This window comes from Cynara cardunculus, assembly GCF_001531365.2.
Source record: "Cynara cardunculus var. scolymus isolate 2C chromosome LG 2, CcrdV1, whole genome shotgun sequence".
In the NCBI taxonomy this organism is placed as follows: Eukaryota; Viridiplantae; Streptophyta; class Magnoliopsida; order Asterales; family Asteraceae; genus Cynara; species Cynara cardunculus.
In genome coordinates, this window is record NC_037529.1 from 173,033 (window position 1) to 189,676 (window position 16,644).

General features: G+C 37.9%; 4 protein-coding genes and 1 non-coding gene across 12 annotated transcripts in view; 2 read left to right on the plus strand and 3 right to left on the minus strand.

Moving 5' to 3' along the window:
* Positions 1-5,927, minus strand: part of LOC112506409 (WD repeat-containing protein 6) — a 10,298-nt gene extending 4,371 nt beyond the window's left edge. For 3 of the 6 annotated variants that reach the window (XM_025110419.1, XM_025110417.1, XM_025110422.1), the window contains exons 1-10: positions 5,839-5,927; positions 5,502-5,764; positions 5,300-5,408; positions 5,132-5,214; positions 4,792-4,973; positions 4,549-4,681; positions 3,384-3,466; positions 2,992-3,195; positions 951-1,307; positions 489-657 (exon numbers count right to left, since the gene is read on the minus strand). In XM_025110419.1, the coding sequence (XP_024966187.1) occupies positions 489-657; positions 951-1,307; positions 2,992-3,195; positions 3,384-3,466; positions 4,549-4,681; positions 4,792-4,973; positions 5,132-5,214; positions 5,300-5,408; positions 5,502-5,764; positions 5,839-5,923 (1,668 nt within the window). In that variant the 5' untranslated portion in view covers positions 5,924-5,927. Of the gene's footprint in view, positions 1-488; positions 658-950; positions 1,308-2,991; positions 3,196-3,383; positions 3,467-4,548; positions 4,682-4,791; positions 4,974-5,131; positions 5,215-5,299; positions 5,412-5,501; positions 5,765-5,838 lie in introns of those variants that run through there. The other 3 variants (XM_025110420.1, XM_025110418.1, XM_025110421.1) reach the window with 3 other exon arrangements.
* A 246-nt stretch (positions 5,928-6,173) lies between these two features.
* Positions 6,174-6,246, minus strand: TRNAF-GAA. The gene has a single exon. It is a non-coding gene; the product is annotated as a tRNA-Phe (tRNA).
* A 289-nt stretch (positions 6,247-6,535) lies between these two features.
* Positions 6,536-9,571, minus strand: LOC112506410 (tRNA:m(4)X modification enzyme TRM13). Of its 2 annotated transcripts, none has more exons than XM_025110423.1 (8): positions 9,441-9,571; positions 9,297-9,362; positions 8,908-9,204; positions 8,439-8,703; positions 8,178-8,235; positions 7,268-7,354; positions 7,057-7,185; positions 6,536-6,973 (listed from the first exon to the last, which is right to left on the minus strand). In XM_025110423.1, the coding sequence occupies exons 1-8, from the start codon at positions 9,512-9,514 to the stop codon at positions 6,648-6,650; spliced, it is 1,302 nt and encodes a 433-aa protein (XP_024966191.1). In that variant the 5' UTR covers positions 9,515-9,571; the 3' UTR covers positions 6,536-6,647. The 2 variants fall into 2 exon arrangements, with proteins under 2 accessions (XP_024966191.1, XP_024966192.1); XM_025110424.1 differs by having other exon boundaries at positions 6,537-6,973; positions 8,439-8,697.
* Positions 9,572-10,181: 610 nt separating this feature from the next.
* LOC112505699 (pectinesterase-like) lies at positions 10,182-11,936 on the plus strand. Its single transcript, XM_025109631.1, has one exon. It carries the CDS (start codon positions 10,182-10,184, stop codon positions 11,934-11,936), a length of 1,755 nt encoding a protein of 584 aa, XP_024965399.1.
* Positions 11,937-12,848: 912 nt separating this feature from the next.
* Positions 12,849-16,174, plus strand: LOC112506907 (peptide chain release factor 1). 2 transcript variants are annotated; one of them, XM_025111237.1, is made up of 10 exons: positions 12,849-12,978; positions 13,186-13,292; positions 13,661-13,759; positions 14,599-14,782; positions 14,896-14,944; positions 15,030-15,108; positions 15,194-15,268; positions 15,334-15,411; positions 15,547-15,705; positions 15,788-16,174. In XM_025111237.1, exons 1-10 carry the CDS (start codon positions 12,849-12,851, stop codon positions 16,073-16,075), a joined length of 1,248 nt encoding a protein of 415 aa, XP_024967005.1. In that variant the 3' UTR covers positions 16,076-16,174. The 2 variants fall into 2 exon arrangements, with proteins under 2 accessions (XP_024967005.1, XP_024967004.1); XM_025111236.1 differs by lacking the exons at positions 12,849-12,978; positions 13,186-13,292 and having other exon boundaries at positions 13,321-13,759.
* Positions 16,175-16,644: the final 470 nt, after the last annotated feature.

The window sequence follows — 16,644 nt, forward strand, 5'->3', positions numbered from 1 at the left end:
TATGTATGTATGTATGTATGTATGTATGTATGTATGTATGTATGTATGTATGTATGTATGTATGTATGTATGTATGTATGTACGTATGTATGTATGTACGTATGTGTGTGTGTATCATGGCATTGAATTCTACAAGCTTTACAGAAATACCCACATCGGGACTGTATATAAAAAATTAGGATAAGAAGACAAATTATTAGGCATTTGAGTGAAACCTTATAACTGTTACCAACCCTTCAAAATTTTAGTAGAATAACAAAACAAAGAAGTGTACAAGCTGATAACAAAGAGGATTGTCCTGACTCTCAATATGTTGAAGGGATGCTCTACTACTTGCGAGGAAACTAATATATCATATGAATTAACTGAGGTTCTAGGAAAGGCACCATAACACCAGCATAGTATCCAAATTATGTATCTGATAAGCAGCACCAAATCATTGAACATAGAAGACCGCTTACTCAAGAACAAAAAAGAAAATTAAATACCTCTTCCTGAAATGATGCATCCAAGCATACTATCCTTATTGGAAAGCATGATGCGAATTCTGCTACTAAAGATGCATTGGTATGTCCTTCATATTCAGAAATGGAATGCAAAGTGTTGCATATATTCCACAGCTTCAACCTTCCTCTAGGATCAGATGTGAAGATATACCTATATAATAGCAACAGCAGAAATATCTGAGTGAAGCGGCTGACAGTAAAATTAGCAATCTCTTTACTGCAAGTCAACACTTCAGTTCCTGTGAAGATCGCTAGAGACAAGATACCTCCCAAAATACTTTTCACTTCCTATAAGGACCACTAAAGACAAAATAATTATATGCTCATAAGAAACATTTGTGTCATGATTCATTTCAAAATCCATTTCCCTTTCATGCATGCTAGGTATTCTAGCATTGAAACAACTAAAAGATGAGAGAGATGGCAGTATAACTTTAAGGCTACCTGTGACCCAAAGACTTGCACCAGTACGTTCCTAAAAGCTGTCTCTCAGCTTCGGCTGGCCAAGTGAAGGACAGATTGACCTTTGGCATCCGAATATCAACAACTCCCACTACAGTTAATCTTCCCTTACCATCTCCTAGAGCAATCCAATTCTCCACACTAGAAGAATTTTCAGGAGTGTTACCTGCAAATGCACTCATACAAACTATTGGGATCTCCTCGCTACTTTGGAAAAGCTGCGTCCATACTACATCACCAGTATCAGATATTTCAGCAAGGTACAAAAAGCCATTGTTTGTGGCAACATAAAGCGCTTCTTCACTTGCAAAATGCATACAACGTACGTACTCGCTTTTGCTGCAGGTGAAACAATAGAATCCAAATGTGAAGGTAAAAGGTATACTAAAAAGATAATATGCATGCATAAGATGTATCAAACAAGCATCTTAAATCAGTAACATAGCATGTAGGAAGTGCAAATGCTTTGGCCAAATTTTCATACGTATAGACATTTTAGATTAACCACAAATGGCCAACAAAATTCACAACTATAGTAACATATATTCGACGGTTACCATACCTATTCAAAATGTTTGCATTGGGCGAGAGTTTGTAGTGTTAGTGTGGTTAAGAAAACTTTATCATTGAAAGTTAAGTAAAAATGGAACAAGCAACGGCTTTAACATAACCGACTATGACATTTTCGTCAAAGATTTCATTCATGGAAATGATTTCTTTCTCCTTTTCTTTCTTTTTCTTCTATGTTTCCATTTCCTAGTTCCTTACTGCAATGAAATTTTAGGAAAATAGGTGGAAGAAAGGATGCTCTAATAGGCTATGTGATACTATACATGGCCATTATTGAGTTGCTTTTTCTAAGGAAAACTAATATCCTAATTACTTGCACTTGAAATAAATATAGACAAAGAAATAATCGTCCCTACGCCCCACCTTATCTTAGGCTATGTTTGGCAAACCAACTGATAAGCTAGCTGGTGGCTAATTAGCTAGCTGAGAAACAAATCATGTTTAGCAAAACTAGCTGATAAGAATGTAAATGACCAAAAAGGCATCTTGGAAAATTAATTAATTATAATATTTCAAAATATAATGAAACAAAATCTTGAATAATATAATATATTAACTAATACAAACAAGATGGTAGAAAAAATATAAAATGTAATATATTGATTATAAGAATTTCAAATTGATTATTGAATATATTATAATATTTGAATTTGTTAAAACAAATTTTAGAAAAAATCTATTATTTATGATTTTAAATAATCATTACATATAATATGAATAAAAATAAAAAGGGTCTACCTCACGTATCCTAATTAATTAATATTTTTTTCAAAAAAATATATTTAATGATTAAATTAAAGATTTTGTTCAAATTATTTAACATATTTTTATTATCTATGAAACAAAATAAGTATAATTTTAAAGTTTATGTTACATAAACATTATTAAAATTGGTATATTTGCGTTTTGATAACTAAATATATTTAATAATAATATAAAAATAATTGATATAATTAATAAGTATTGTAAATAATTAATAAATAATATTAATGAATAATGTATAATTAATATTAATTAATATTTAAATTTTATTAATATTTATTTGTAGTTAATAGTAATAAATAATAATTAATATTAATGAGAGTTATAATTGGAAAAAGTGACAATAAGCTACCAAAAAGCTACTCCAAGTAGCGTTTCATTAAGCCAGCTTGTGTGCCAACTTATAAGTCAGCTTGTGTGCATCCAAACGTGTACGCAAAAAATAAGCTAGCTTATATTTGCCAAACAATGCCTAAATGTGTTGCCTCCTCATGAATTTGTTGAATAAACAATCTTATTACCCAAATCACACACTATTTAAGAGCCATGATCCAACCATGACAAATAACAAAAGATACAAGGCATGAGTCAAGCAAGATGAGATAGTCACCTGTCCACCCTTTCTTACTGTTATAAGGTTTAAAGCTCAAATGCAGAATATGCATTATACTATTCTTGACACTTTATATACCTGTCCAGTAGTGGAGTCTGCTTTGAATTGGGAATTCCAATGGTAAATATTTGTTTTCCGTCATACTCTTCCACCCCATTGCGTCTCTCCAAACCCATGGACAAAGAAGAATGCAGCTGATGCACTTTTATGGCAGAATCAAATCCAGCAGTAACAAGAAGGGAAGAGCGTGAGTCATACAAGCATCGCCATACTCCCCTCCCTCTGTACAATAAAGATGCAGAAGCTCTTTAGCTATTGTTCTATCTTAAGCGTGGTGCCTTCATAAGAACCATAGGACGGCATTTGTAAATTTGATATATCAAGATTCTTCTGAACAAATGACTTCAGGATTAAAGGTACTTCTTAACATGTTACTGGAAGAAAAATATTGTAAACTGTTTTTAACTTACATGTGCTCCTTGATCATTCTAAGTTGAGTTCCATCTAGTCCCCACACACGGCATGTACAGTCCTCGCCCACAGTGATGATTAACTGAGACGAACATTCCCCCATGTAAAAAATAGTTGGTGGTCAAGCCAAAACATATTCATTTTCACAAGGAAGAATATATCAATTACTGTTTCATTTCAAAGAATAATGACAGGTACTTTAATGTGTCATGCGACCATTCTGAAGTTAGAAATAAATATTTGTCAAAGTATAAAACAATATGAGCGTTCAACTATGCAAAACTGAAATTGCATAAATATTGGAATAGAAAATTAATAAGCAGTCAACAATTGGTCTTCAAGGCAATAGACAGTAGAAAACTAACAGTTTTAGGTGTTTCACTTATTTGTCATTCTGGAACAGAGAAACTTTTCATGAAGAGAGATTATGGATTCTCAAGTTTGAACTTTGTGAGCAATCATAAATAAGGAAACATCCAACTTGAACAAACTCCCACCAGTCACCGACACAGCGACACTACAGATTAGGAAAAATTGTTGTATAAAAACAAAACACCTCCCTGAAAAAAGCATGTTGTATAAAAATTAAAAGCCACACATGTCTATGGAGGTGAGCCTACTGCCTTATGAGCAGAGCATTGTGATTAGCAAAGGAGAACCAGAGACGGCATACATCGCGATTCACTAGAGGGAGAATGTGAGAGAGCAGAGAGAAAAGCGGGAGGAAGTTGGTTATTTTAATCCTAACACCTCAGCCCCTCCTCACCGCCTCAGTGGTTCGAGGCGTATAACCCAAATACCCCAGCAGAGGCACCGCATCATTAGCGGCTTCTCACCGCCTCGCTTCGAGACATACGCCTCAAACGCTTTTGAAAACCATGTCATTATGTAAAGACTTGTTACAATAGGTACATGGAGCAACCCCACTGTACTGGTCCCACGGCCATCATCGGCGATGTAAATATGCATGGGCTCAAACCCGAGATCTCACATGGATTGCCCACTTCCTTACCTTACCGCTTAAGCAATAGGGCATAGCGGTGCAGACATTATGTAAGGACTTCTGCTGCATGTGTTTGCCATTTCCATGGACTAATGTTCATAAGTTAAGTACATGTTAGCACGCCCTTGACCGAGTCAACAAGTAGGAAGTGTGACACTTACGGAATCAGACATACAGCAATCCCAAACCCTGGCACTGTGGCCAAATAGCACAGGCCCCGTTGAAGGAGAAACAGTCCCCTCAGCAACATTATTAGAATCTCTTTTTCCACTAAGAACTTCCCAGATACGAGCACTGCACTAAAAAGAAATCAAAGCAACAGATTTCTACATGGGTTTGGTTTCTCCACGGGTTTGATAGTCAATGATAACAGGTAGACTTGTAAAGTTGGGATGAAGATTGACCTGCGATCATCAGAGACCGACACCAGTTTTGATCCATCCAAGGACCATGTAATACGGAATATGGAACCCTCGTGCCCAGCCAATCTACACACCAAGACAGCTTCGTATGACCTGTCATTGGCTTTTGAAGGACTGTCTAAACAAGGAGGAGAATGCCCACAAACAACTTTCCAGACTATAATCTGCCAGAACAAATTTACAACAAAAATCAAGGATTCAATATCCACGAATATTGAATTAGAAAGCACAATAGCAACCACAAAAAAGAGTATCAAATAGCACACATGTCCAATTGCATCGATAAAGAACAAGAGGAAGTTTGGGGGAGAAAATCAGTTACCTCGTTAAAAATGGTACCAGATGCTACAAGGAGAGAATCAATTTTGTGACCCCACATGCGCATCGTATACAAAAGACATCTGTCTGTGAAGGAGCAAAAGGAGAAGAAATAAGAATCATTGACAGCGTTCTATAGTGTAGAAAATAAAGCTAGAGGGAAAGTGTATACCTGGAGAGCTGACCTCATAGCTGATTGTAGATGTGAAGGTGTCCCAGAAATAGACAGTGTTGTTGGTGCATCCAATGGCAAGAAACTGGCTCCCTTCAATCAAACAATCCTACTAGCGGTCCACAAAAAAAAAAATATATATATATAGATATATACATGAGTGGACATGAAGAAAAGATGAAGAAATTGAGCAAATATTCACCTCTATGAAGCAAACATCCAAAATCCAGTGAGCGAAGGAGTGAGAAGAGAGTAGATGGAGGTTGTGATTATGCGGAAATTGAATGGTGAAGAGAAATAATTTGAGCCTGCGTTCTCCAAAGACAGCCAGTTTGAAAGTAAGCGTGGAATTGGATGAAACGGGAAGACAAGAAATGCCATGCACCCTAACACCATTGAAGACTTGGAACGAAGTGATCATGTTGCCAGTAAGTAGGTCATAGAAAAGAAGGTGCGAACCAGTTCCTGGTTGACGATAGAAAGTAAGGGTCAATAATACACATAAATAAACAGATTAAAGATGAAGTTAAGAAGAGAACCAGCAAAGAGATATGGAAGAGAAGGAGGAGGAAGATGGAGAAAACAGAGAGCTGAGATTTCTCCGAGGTACTGTCCACTCTCCATGGACATGGAGGCTGCTTTCTGCTGTGAACCAGAAAGAGAAGGAGAGGGGTGAATGTTTGAGCACAAGCAAATGAGCAATGGCGGGGCTGGCTGACTAGCCCATTAAACAAACTACAACTTACTCGATCGAGGGAGAATCGAATAATTGCGGGCTGGCAGCCCATCAAACAAGCAACAACTGTGGGCTGGGTGGCCCATTAAACAAGCTAACTCGATCGAAATGAGATGATTAAAAAGATTCAAATAATTATGCGGTGAACGTGGATCGAACACGTGACCTTCAGATCTTCAGTCTGACGCTCTCCCAACTGAGCTATCCCCGCGACTGTGAACAGCTCTTTCTTATGTTTTAATTATAGGCAAACGGTGCTTATGATCTCTTGGAAAATTTTGGGATTAAATTACCAAGTATAATTTTTTATTTTCATTTTATTGGATACAAAACCAAATATTGTTAATAGAGAAAATAAAATGTATAATTGTTGAATATAATTAAATCTATTATGTAAATATAAATTAATTAAGTGAAAACATATGGTGTTTTATTGCAATAACCAAATATTGCTAGTTCATATTTTTCACCATTTAAAAGCAAGCACTAGTAGATTTCATACAATAAATAAAAACCATTATCCCAAAATGAAATATTTACAATAGGCAAATAAATGAATTCCAAATAGCAGATAGCATATAGTTGGTTGAATTAAGAATACAATTATATGAATCAATCACACTTGCCAATTAGCAAATGGTTTTCAGGAGAGATGTTAGATGGAACGTATTTGACAAGCTCAGATTCTAGTCCATTTTCCCTCATCCACATTAACCTCCCTGTATCAATTATATCCTTGCACATGAACCCTAAAACACCCCTCTCTTTTGCAGACAACATACCTAAAACCTTTTCATTGCCCAAAACAGCTTCATCTGATTCACTCTTTTCAACACCATCATCTGAACCATGATCTGCATCTACTGCCCAGCTGGTAAACCATGTAATTGCATGGAACTCATCTTTTGTCATCCCTAGACTTGAGAAAAAACCTCTATCTGCATATAGATGGATGGATGGATGATTTTCATTTCAACAAACATTATCATTATTCAAAAAGAGCAAGGATTATCTTATTTACTGATATAATGCTTCCATTGACAAAGATGGTGGCAACATGTTGCTATAGAAACTCCTCTCAGGTAAGATGTGGCCGCTACACCTTTGCTTTCTCTCCCATGTTCCCCAACACAACATCTTAAGGTCATATCTGCCAAAATAATGAATTGCAGGTGGAGCTATTCAGTAATACACTTGATTCAGGCAACTCAAACAAAGCAAAACCATATTACCAGTTGCAGGCCCGCACAGATGTTTTCCAATTGCTAAAAATGGAAGTCCTTGCAATGACCCAATTGCATTTAAATTTAAATCCTCAACTGCAAACCGAAAAAACCACTTCAGTTTTGGAGGTACATACGATGGTAAACTTTCATTCCTTGGATACACATAGCTTTTTGGAATTCATAGACCAAAGTTTCATCGTCTTTAAGCTATCAAATCTTCTCATGCAATTTCCCAATCTGCAGCATTAGAGCCTCATGCAGTTGATTGACCATAGCCACGATACAGTTATATACATATTTCTACTATGCGATGAAAAAGATTTCACCTTAAACATCAAATCCAGATCTTGTACCTGTTAGTAATTACTTTCTTGTGATTTCCAGGAGGAGACCTCTATAGGTTTTTAAATATACCACCAATTTATGATCAAGAACTTTGTGAGTAGTTATGAAATAGTCATGGTGCAGGGTTTAAACCCAAGTACAAATGGAATTTTCTCTTCTTTTGGCCATTAATGACATGATACTGACTAGTTTTTCTCATCTTGCATTTATGTTACAAACATATACTCTTATAAAAGGGTAGCATTTTGACCAACAGTAACGAGAAATTCGCTTCAAAACTTCAATATTGAAACAAACATACCAGAAACTGTAGTCACAGTGTTAATAACTCGTAACTTAACATGTGGATTGTATTATATTCTGTCAGGTACTGCATGTATCACTATTTCAGTGTAAGCCAATAAAGACCTCATAATAAACAACAAGTCTTGGAGAACCATATGTTTTCTTTTCAGAATTAAAACATCTGAAACACACAAGGACCATGCATGCTCTTCCATTCAAACAGTGGAACAATATAGAAAGATAAAATATGCTTTACAAGCAGCAGAGGTTTGGACCAAATCCTTACTGTCAATTCGCAACCGCTCTAACATCAAGCTCTCTTTCTGCCGCAAGCTTCGATCAGCCTAAAGTTAGATACTCAAGGTTAGAGTGGAGACAGCTAGTCACTATAAACCACATTATAGTTTGTGTCTGTTCACTGTATCACCCACTGCTCTTGATTTATCATTTAACTGAAGCATGAGTTATCTGATTTCAACATATAAAAAGCAAAACAAAGAAGGTGATTTAAAAAGAGACATGCAGTTTAAGTACTGACTCCACTAACCTTAAGTTTATATGACTTGCGCTCAATCAAGAAGACTTTTGAAACCCCATAACAGTCTGCTAGCATTTGTGTCAAGTACCCCCTTCCAGCTCCAAACTCAACCACTGCAGGAGAATCACTAGGATCCGCAGATGAATTGTTACAATAAAGCTCTTCCTCAGACAAACCAGTAGTAGAAGACTTGAATGCTCCCAGTTTTTCCAAGTTTCCAAGGATGGATGCCTGCTGGATAGCATGCTTTTCTTGAAATGGTATTTTCCTGAAACTAGATAAATTAAAAACAAAACAAAGGGATTCCCAGTATATGTTGTATCTGCTATCAGTCTATCAAGAGTGTATGGGAAGAGTTCATTATTTCGACCTTGAAGTTGATGGTCATACAGTTTGCTTATAACTGGAAGACTTGGATTTTAATCCAGATAAGGGAAGGCATTCACAGAAAGCAAGAGAAAGAAAAGCTAAATTTTACCAGTCAATCGAGCGGTTAATCCAAATCTTACAAGCTTCCGGGAGGTTGAAAGAGTCATGAATGTGGTTGCATATGGAAGCGTGAACAGACTTTATTTTGGCGATTAATTTGATGAATTGAGGTGCAGTCATAGAGTGCACAGCCATCCTCTTGGACTCGGAGGTGACGTCTGGTTCATGGTGGTCATGGCCTCCATTGATGCCCTTTTTGTAGAAAGGTTGGAGGGCGAGCGAGTTTTTATGTTTGAGCAATGGACAGCGTTTAAGGTGAGTCTGGAGGTTGGATTCCAACACAGAGCTGGTACACGAAGAAAAAACGATGAATTAAAAAAAAAAAAAGTAACCTTTCTATTGACTATTGAGAGATGGTGGAGAAAGAGTGGAGATTACTGGGAGGGATCTATTGAGCATGGAACCCATGTGTCATCGGACCTCTTAGAGTGGTTGCCGCAAAACCTAAAAGTGGTGGTGGGATTAGAATTTAGAAATGTGATATTGATTAGGAAACGGTGAGCTTAGTTTAGCTTAGCTTACTCAGAATTGGAGAGCCGGGGAATTGCACAAAACCTCTTCTTTTTCGGCATCCAAAACTTGCAGCGACTCTCCATTGTCTTCTCTGTGCCGCCTGAACCCTAGGAGAGGTTTTGGCTCCGACGACGACGACCAACAGACGGAGATCTATTTGATCAGGAATATACATATATTTAGATTAGACAGTTTTGGTCAGGTTTTCGTCCGTCCTGTTAAGTTTCTCAAAGTATAATTTCTTTCTTAATTTTTTATTAAAAAATTATAAATCTAGAATTGTTATAACTGGTTCGGATTTACGTGATCGAACTTAAATTAAAGATATGAAATGAGTCGATTGTTGAATCTTGTACAAATTAAATTGTGGTTGTATTTTATTACTCCGTATAAAAGTCATTAATTTTTAGCCCGCATAAAAAGTTTCTAATAAATATTATTTTCGTATGTAAAACCGCAAATAACAATAAGACTTATTAACAAAGAGGTATTAATGATGATTTAAAATATGAGTGAGTAAGTAAGTAAGATGTTGAGGTTTAAATGCAACAAACCATGTATAGATGATGCTTTCTTTTTAATGGCTATTTTATTTATTTATACAAATAAAAAGGAGTGATGCATCTAAAATTATGGGATGACCATTAATTGACGGTACATACTCCCTTCCTCCAATCTGATCCATTTCTCAATCAACTAATTAACATTCCTCCTTTCTTTCTTTTTTTACTTCGTTAACCAGACCAGGCCATGGCTAATAAGATCATCATGTCCCTCGTATCCCTGGTCTTGGTGGTCGGTGCCGTCCTCGGTGTCGTGGCCCTTGTTGTCAAAAGCGGAGGAGACTCTGATAAAAACGTTTCCACTAGTACCAAAAACAGTGTTTGCAAACCAACCGAATACAAGGATGCTTGCAACAAAGTCCTAGCCGATGTCGACAAGAACTCCTCCGCTACCCACGAGGATTACATCATTGCTTCCATTCGTGCCACCGCGGATGAACTGCAAAAGGCCCTTGAAAAGGCCTCCGATGCCAAGAAGGAAAAAGACCAAGACTCCCTCTCCCACCGTGACCTCGAGAGTTGTGAGAAAATGTTAGGATACGCCACCGATGAGCTCCAACAGGTTCTTAAGGTCGTCTCCGAGACCCAAGCAACCTCTCTAGTCGAGCAAATTGACCCCATCCTTGTTTGGTTGACCGCCGTTCGAGCATACCAAACAACATGCATCGATGAGATCCGAGACGAAAAACTCAAAGAGGACATGCAACGAGGCTTGGCAATCTCCAACGAGCTGACTTTTAACGCACAAAAGATCTTTTACAATGTCATTGAAATCTTCAAGGATATTGGAATCGACTTGGGTGACTTCAAGATCCCTTCAACCGGACATCGTAGGCTTCTTGATGAGCTCCATGAGATCGAGCATTCAGGTTTTCCAGCATGGGTTCCAACCACCGACCGTAAGCTTCTGGGAGCCAAGAGTAAAGCTAAGAAACCAAAAGGTCAAGCCATATTCAAAACTCCACCGCCTCCTCCTCTTCCGGCAACCGTCACCCCTAACGCAGTCGTGGCTCAAGATGGAAGCGGCAAGTTTAAAGGCATCAAACAAGCTCTCGCTGCTTATCCCCCAAATCAACAAGGAAGATATATAATCTATATCAAGGCTGGCATCTACAATGAAGGCCAAATTATCATAGAAAAGACTCAGAGTAATGTGTATATGTATGGCGATGGTCGTGACAAAACCATCATCACCGGGTCCTTAAACTTTGCTATCGCAAAAATCGGAACCTCCCAAACTGCAACGGTGGCTGCTCTTGGAGAAAGATTCATGGCTAAGGGTATATGCTTCAGAAACACGATCGGACCAGCAGGACACCAAGCAGTTGCATTTCGATCTCAGTCCCCTCACACGGTCATGATGGATTGCAGCTTCGAGGGTTACCAGGACACGTTGTATTACCACACCCATGATCAGTTCTACAAGAATTGTGCCATCTCAGGAACCGTGGATTTCATCTTTGGGACGGGACGGGCATTTATCCAGGACTCACAAATCTTTGTTAATAAACCAGACAAGAATCAAGCCAACATGGTAACAGCTGATGGAAGGATGAAATTTGAGGAAGCAGGAGGCGTGGTACTTCACAATTGCAAGATCATGGCATCTGCAGAGTTGGCACCAGAAAAGGCACAAATTGCAACGTACCTAGGGCGTCCATGGAAGGCATCGGCAACATCGGTGATAATGCTATGCGACATAGGAGATATGGTGCGACCCGAAGGTTGGACGCCATGGGAATCACCGGAGGGGAAGAACAATCACATGACATGCATGTTCAGGGAGTATGGCAACAAAGGACCAGGTTCAAACACAGCAGGAAGGGTTAAGTGGCCGAGCGTAAAGGTCATCCAAAATGAGAGGGAAGCAATTGGTTTTACGGCCGGCACATTCATGCCTTGGCTGCCTCAATACGGTGTAAACGCCAATCTTGGCCTATAATGTAATCCATTCCATTCCATTCATGTAACATTAATCGTTTTTCTAATCTAATTCATAGTCATAGATGTTTGAAGACCAATTCATACATTTTAATTTATGTGTATATATATATATATATATGTATATAGTTTATTTCATTAGAAACCAAATATATTTGTTATCCTCAGAGCACAAGGAGGAACAACTCTGAATAAAATCATAATATACAAATTTTATTTGTTATCAACACATTAAAAATAAAATGACCAACTTGAGTTCCTGAAAAGAAAAAGAAAGAGGAAAGCCTTTTGGTATTTTTTGAAGAGCATGGAAGCTTGGTACAGTGGCTCAAGACATACACTTATCTCTGATGCCATGTGTACGACATAGTCCAATGCACGGTTTTTGTAACGCAATTTGATTTTTCTTACTTTGTAGTTTATATTATACAATCTAATTTAAACTGTTCAATGGGTGTTTATGTGAGGTGAGGGGAAAGGTCCGGGTGGGTTACGGAGAAATGATACAAGGGTGGAGAAGATGAGGAGGACGAATGAAGTGTGAGATTCCATATTAGTAGTTGGAGAAAGGAACAACAATTATCAATAGATTATGTTTTTTTAAATTATGATATGGAATCATAATTAAAAAAAATGCTATAAGGTTAAATTCGTACCAGGATTTAGATTTTGAGTACGGAGACAATGGTCGGCTTTTTGTGGAGACGATGAGCAGATGTGAAAACGATCAAGAGTTTGGATGGTGGATTAGTTTTTATTTTTTATTTTTAATTGAAAATGAAAAAAAGGAAAAGACAAAAATGTCCCTCGACGAGAGTTGGTGGATGCCAATACCATCGTAGGTGTTTCTTTTCTTCCGTCCTAAACCTAAACCCTAAATAAAATCAAACCAGAGAAAAAAAAAAGGAATACGATGAGAGTTGGTGTAAGGGTTTTGTGCAGAAGTTTGGGTCTGTCATTCAATCCCTCCAGAAATGCAAGTAATCATCGTCACTCGTCATTTTCCAAGACCTATCCTTTCTCTTTTTCCCCATTCTCCACTGGTTCGTACTTCATCCCTCAATTTCTCCTTCCTTATTACTATAATTACTCTCTCTTCGGCTTCCATTCCTGACAACTCACCTATTACTTCAATGAAAGAAATTAAGAATCTTTATACGCTTTCATAAATTGGGGAAAATGTGCTACATGATTTGATTATTTTACTAAATAATGATACTCTTATTCATCATCAATTGGGCTCTTAAAAGTGGCGGAGTTGCAACCTCAATCATCTGTGGAATTGATTAAGATTATGGAGCACAGACTGTCGGCTATTGAGCACAGAAGTGCTTATCTCCAGAGCATCATTAATCAGGTAAGACCCATCAATCAAGTCTCATATATGTTGAAAGTTTCATTCCCATGGTTTGAAAGTACAGGTTTTTATCAAGTATCAGGTGCTGTTTGAATGTGTTATTTGATAATATGTGGATCCCCTTTGACTCTCTCTCTCTCTCTCAAAGATCCCTTATAGAGAGGGCGAGCTTCCTACATATATACAAGCTTGATGGACCGTGTCTAGCGGATATACTACGACTCCAACACCCCCTCAAGAATGGAGGTGAAAGAGGCGTTGAGTTCCTAGCTGATGCTAGATACAGCTTTCTCTTAGTTTCCATATATGTAAATTTACATACTAATTCCATGCTTCCATCTATTTGTTACCATATTGATAAAAGACAGCCTGAAGCCTCACCGACAGAGTATTCACGAGCAAACAAGGAGCTTCAAAGTCTCAATGCTAAAATGGATCTCATAAGCAAGCTGAGGACCATACAAAAGGTGATTCCTTATGCTTTTGATATGTCTTCTAAAATTGGTGTTGTCAACTTGTTAGATATATAGTATAAAAATCAAGCCAAAGGGACCAAAGGGCCTTTGGCCTAGCGGTATTGTAGCCCTTGGCCTTCTAGGAGGTCAAGGGTTCAAACCTCACCATAGGTGAGGAGGGTGTGTGAGTTTATTTGTTGCATTTGCCGTATATAAATATTATATACTTCAAAAAAAAATCAAGCCAAAGGGACCTAATAAATCCCACAGAGGTAGGGTTTGGGGAAGGTAAGATTTATGCAGACCTTACATCTACTCCAAAAGGGGTAGAGAGGTTGTTTTCGTAATACCCCGATTAAAACAAGCGAGTGAGAGCCTCTGGACTTCTTCTGAGATGTTGCTTCTGACTCAGAGTCGGTTGTAATTGTCCGTTTAACTGCTCATAACTGTGTATCTCTCATATAAATATGTGAACGAGAATCTGGGTGTATATATGACTATATGTGACTCGATCTTACAACCTTTAAGGTAAGAGTTTTCATTTGGACTATCCCAATACGAACTCGTGATACCCAAGGCTAACAAGGGACGAGTTATCGTAAACGGAAAGCGATCTTTCCGCGATGCAAGTGATTATTTAGTCCACATATCATCTCCCCATTCCCCAATATCTAACACTTATCTTGTTATTTTCTTCTCTCAAAGAAAATGAACAATTACCTAAAAAATAGGGGTTTCACTACAAACCAAAGATGTACTTCTATGATTGGTATTTCATGTCATTCAGTTTATTGGTGTTCTTCCATCATGTGTAGCATCTGATGCAGCTCTTGCTGATCTGTGTGTGGTAGGAAATTGAAAGTTTGAAATCATTAATGGCCGATTGTCAAGAAGATAAAGACCTGCAGGCCATGGCATGTGAGGAACTACAGCAGGCGTTAAAAGAAGAACAGTGTCTGCATAATCTTCTGCTCAAATCTTTACTGCCTAAGGATGATGCAGATGAAAGGGACTGCATTTTGGAAGTTAGAGCAGGTAACAGAATAATTGATGATTACAGTATCTGATCATAATGCAAAATCTTGCTTCTCAAGTCTTGTGGAATCAAGCGGTTTCTTACATGATAAGTGGTTCCAATTATGTGCCAGGGACTGGAGGGGACGAGGCATCTCTGTTCGCTATGGACATCTTCAAAATGTGAAGTTTAAAATTTTCATTCCAAGTGGAGGGATATCAAAATGTTTCTCCGAGTTCTGACTATTTGATGTCTAAACTAAATCAGGTATGAGAGATACTCGCTGAAAAAGGGTTGGAAGTTTGAGGTGGTAGATGTGACAGATTCAAATATGAAAGGATACAAGGTGGGGCTCCAATCCATCCTTGATTGAAAAGTAGATAGTTAAATCTTATTTTAACGCTCCTCCAATGTGTGTATTTTGTTGCCAGGAAGCCACTGCTGCAATATCTGGAGCAGATGTGTATGGAAAACTTAAATTTGAGAGTGGAGTCCATAGAGTGCAGGTTCGACCATCCCAGCCCTTTGGATTAGTGAATTGATTGCTCATGTGATGATATTAATTTTGCAGCGAGTTCCCATCACGGAGAAGGCTGGACGGGTTCATACAAGCGCTGTGTCTGTTGCTATCCTTCCCCAGGCAGATGAGGTGAGAGACTTGCTAACTTTGATGCATTCCCTCTTTAGGTGTCATTCATTGTGTTAGATAGCTCAAAATATGGGTTATGAAATATTTGATTGATTCACTGAAAGTTGTTAATACGATCAAAGTGGTGTTTTGCAGGTAGACGTTGAATTGAGGAACGAGCAGTTGAGAATTGACACGTACAGGTCTGGTGGATCTGGTGGGCAGCATGCAAATACTACTAATAGTGCTGTTAGGATCACCCATATTCCATCTGGGCTGACAGTTGCTATACAAGATGAACGGTCACAACATATGGTAAATGATGTTATGCAGCCTTGGAATTGATACGTGCTTGTGTTATTACAGTAATATTTACTCGTATTATTTGGTTTGATAGAACAAGGCTAAAGCACTAAAAGTATTGTGTGCGAGACTGTATGAGATGGAGAGATGTAGAGTTCATAACAGTCGATCAAAGCTAAGATCAGAGCAGATTGGTAGTGGGGATAGATCTGAACGTATACGGACATACAACTTTCCGCAAGGTCGAGTTACAGATCACAGGATAGGTTTCACTCATCATTCAATCGGTGACGTGATGCAGGGAGAGAGTTTGGACTACTTTATCGATGCGCTTCTTTTGCAGCAAGAAATGGATGCAGTTGCAGCCTTGAGCGCCACCTGAAGAATCCTGGCTTCCAATTTGCTAATTTAGATCAACAAGGAATCCTTGCTTCCAGTTTGCTAATTTAGATCAACAAGGAATCCTTGCTTCCAGTTTGCTANTTTGCTAATTTAGATCAACAAGGAATCCTTGCTTCCAGTTTGCTAATTTAGATCAACAAGGAATCCTTGCTTCCAGTTTGCTATTGTAGATGAACAAGGTTGTAAATGAAATACATTACCAGATGATTGGAAGAAATAGGATTGAGGATTGTGAATTGTGAACTGTGAACTGTGAACTGTGAACTGTGAACTGTGAAAAGTGAACTGTGAATGAATGGTGGTGGAATATTTAAAAAAAAATGTTGATACTAGAATCATCATTCGCTTGCTTCCATAATTCATCACTATTCTATTGTGTTTAAATCGATCTGAAATATATAATATTTTGAACCAAACAAGCTTGAACTTGCATGCAAGCTACTTTGGTGTTTAAAATGAAACCAACCAAAACATAATAAATGCTGAGGATGAGTTGGTTTCATCCCCTATGACCATTGCCAATTGTTGTAATAAACATAATCAGTTGAT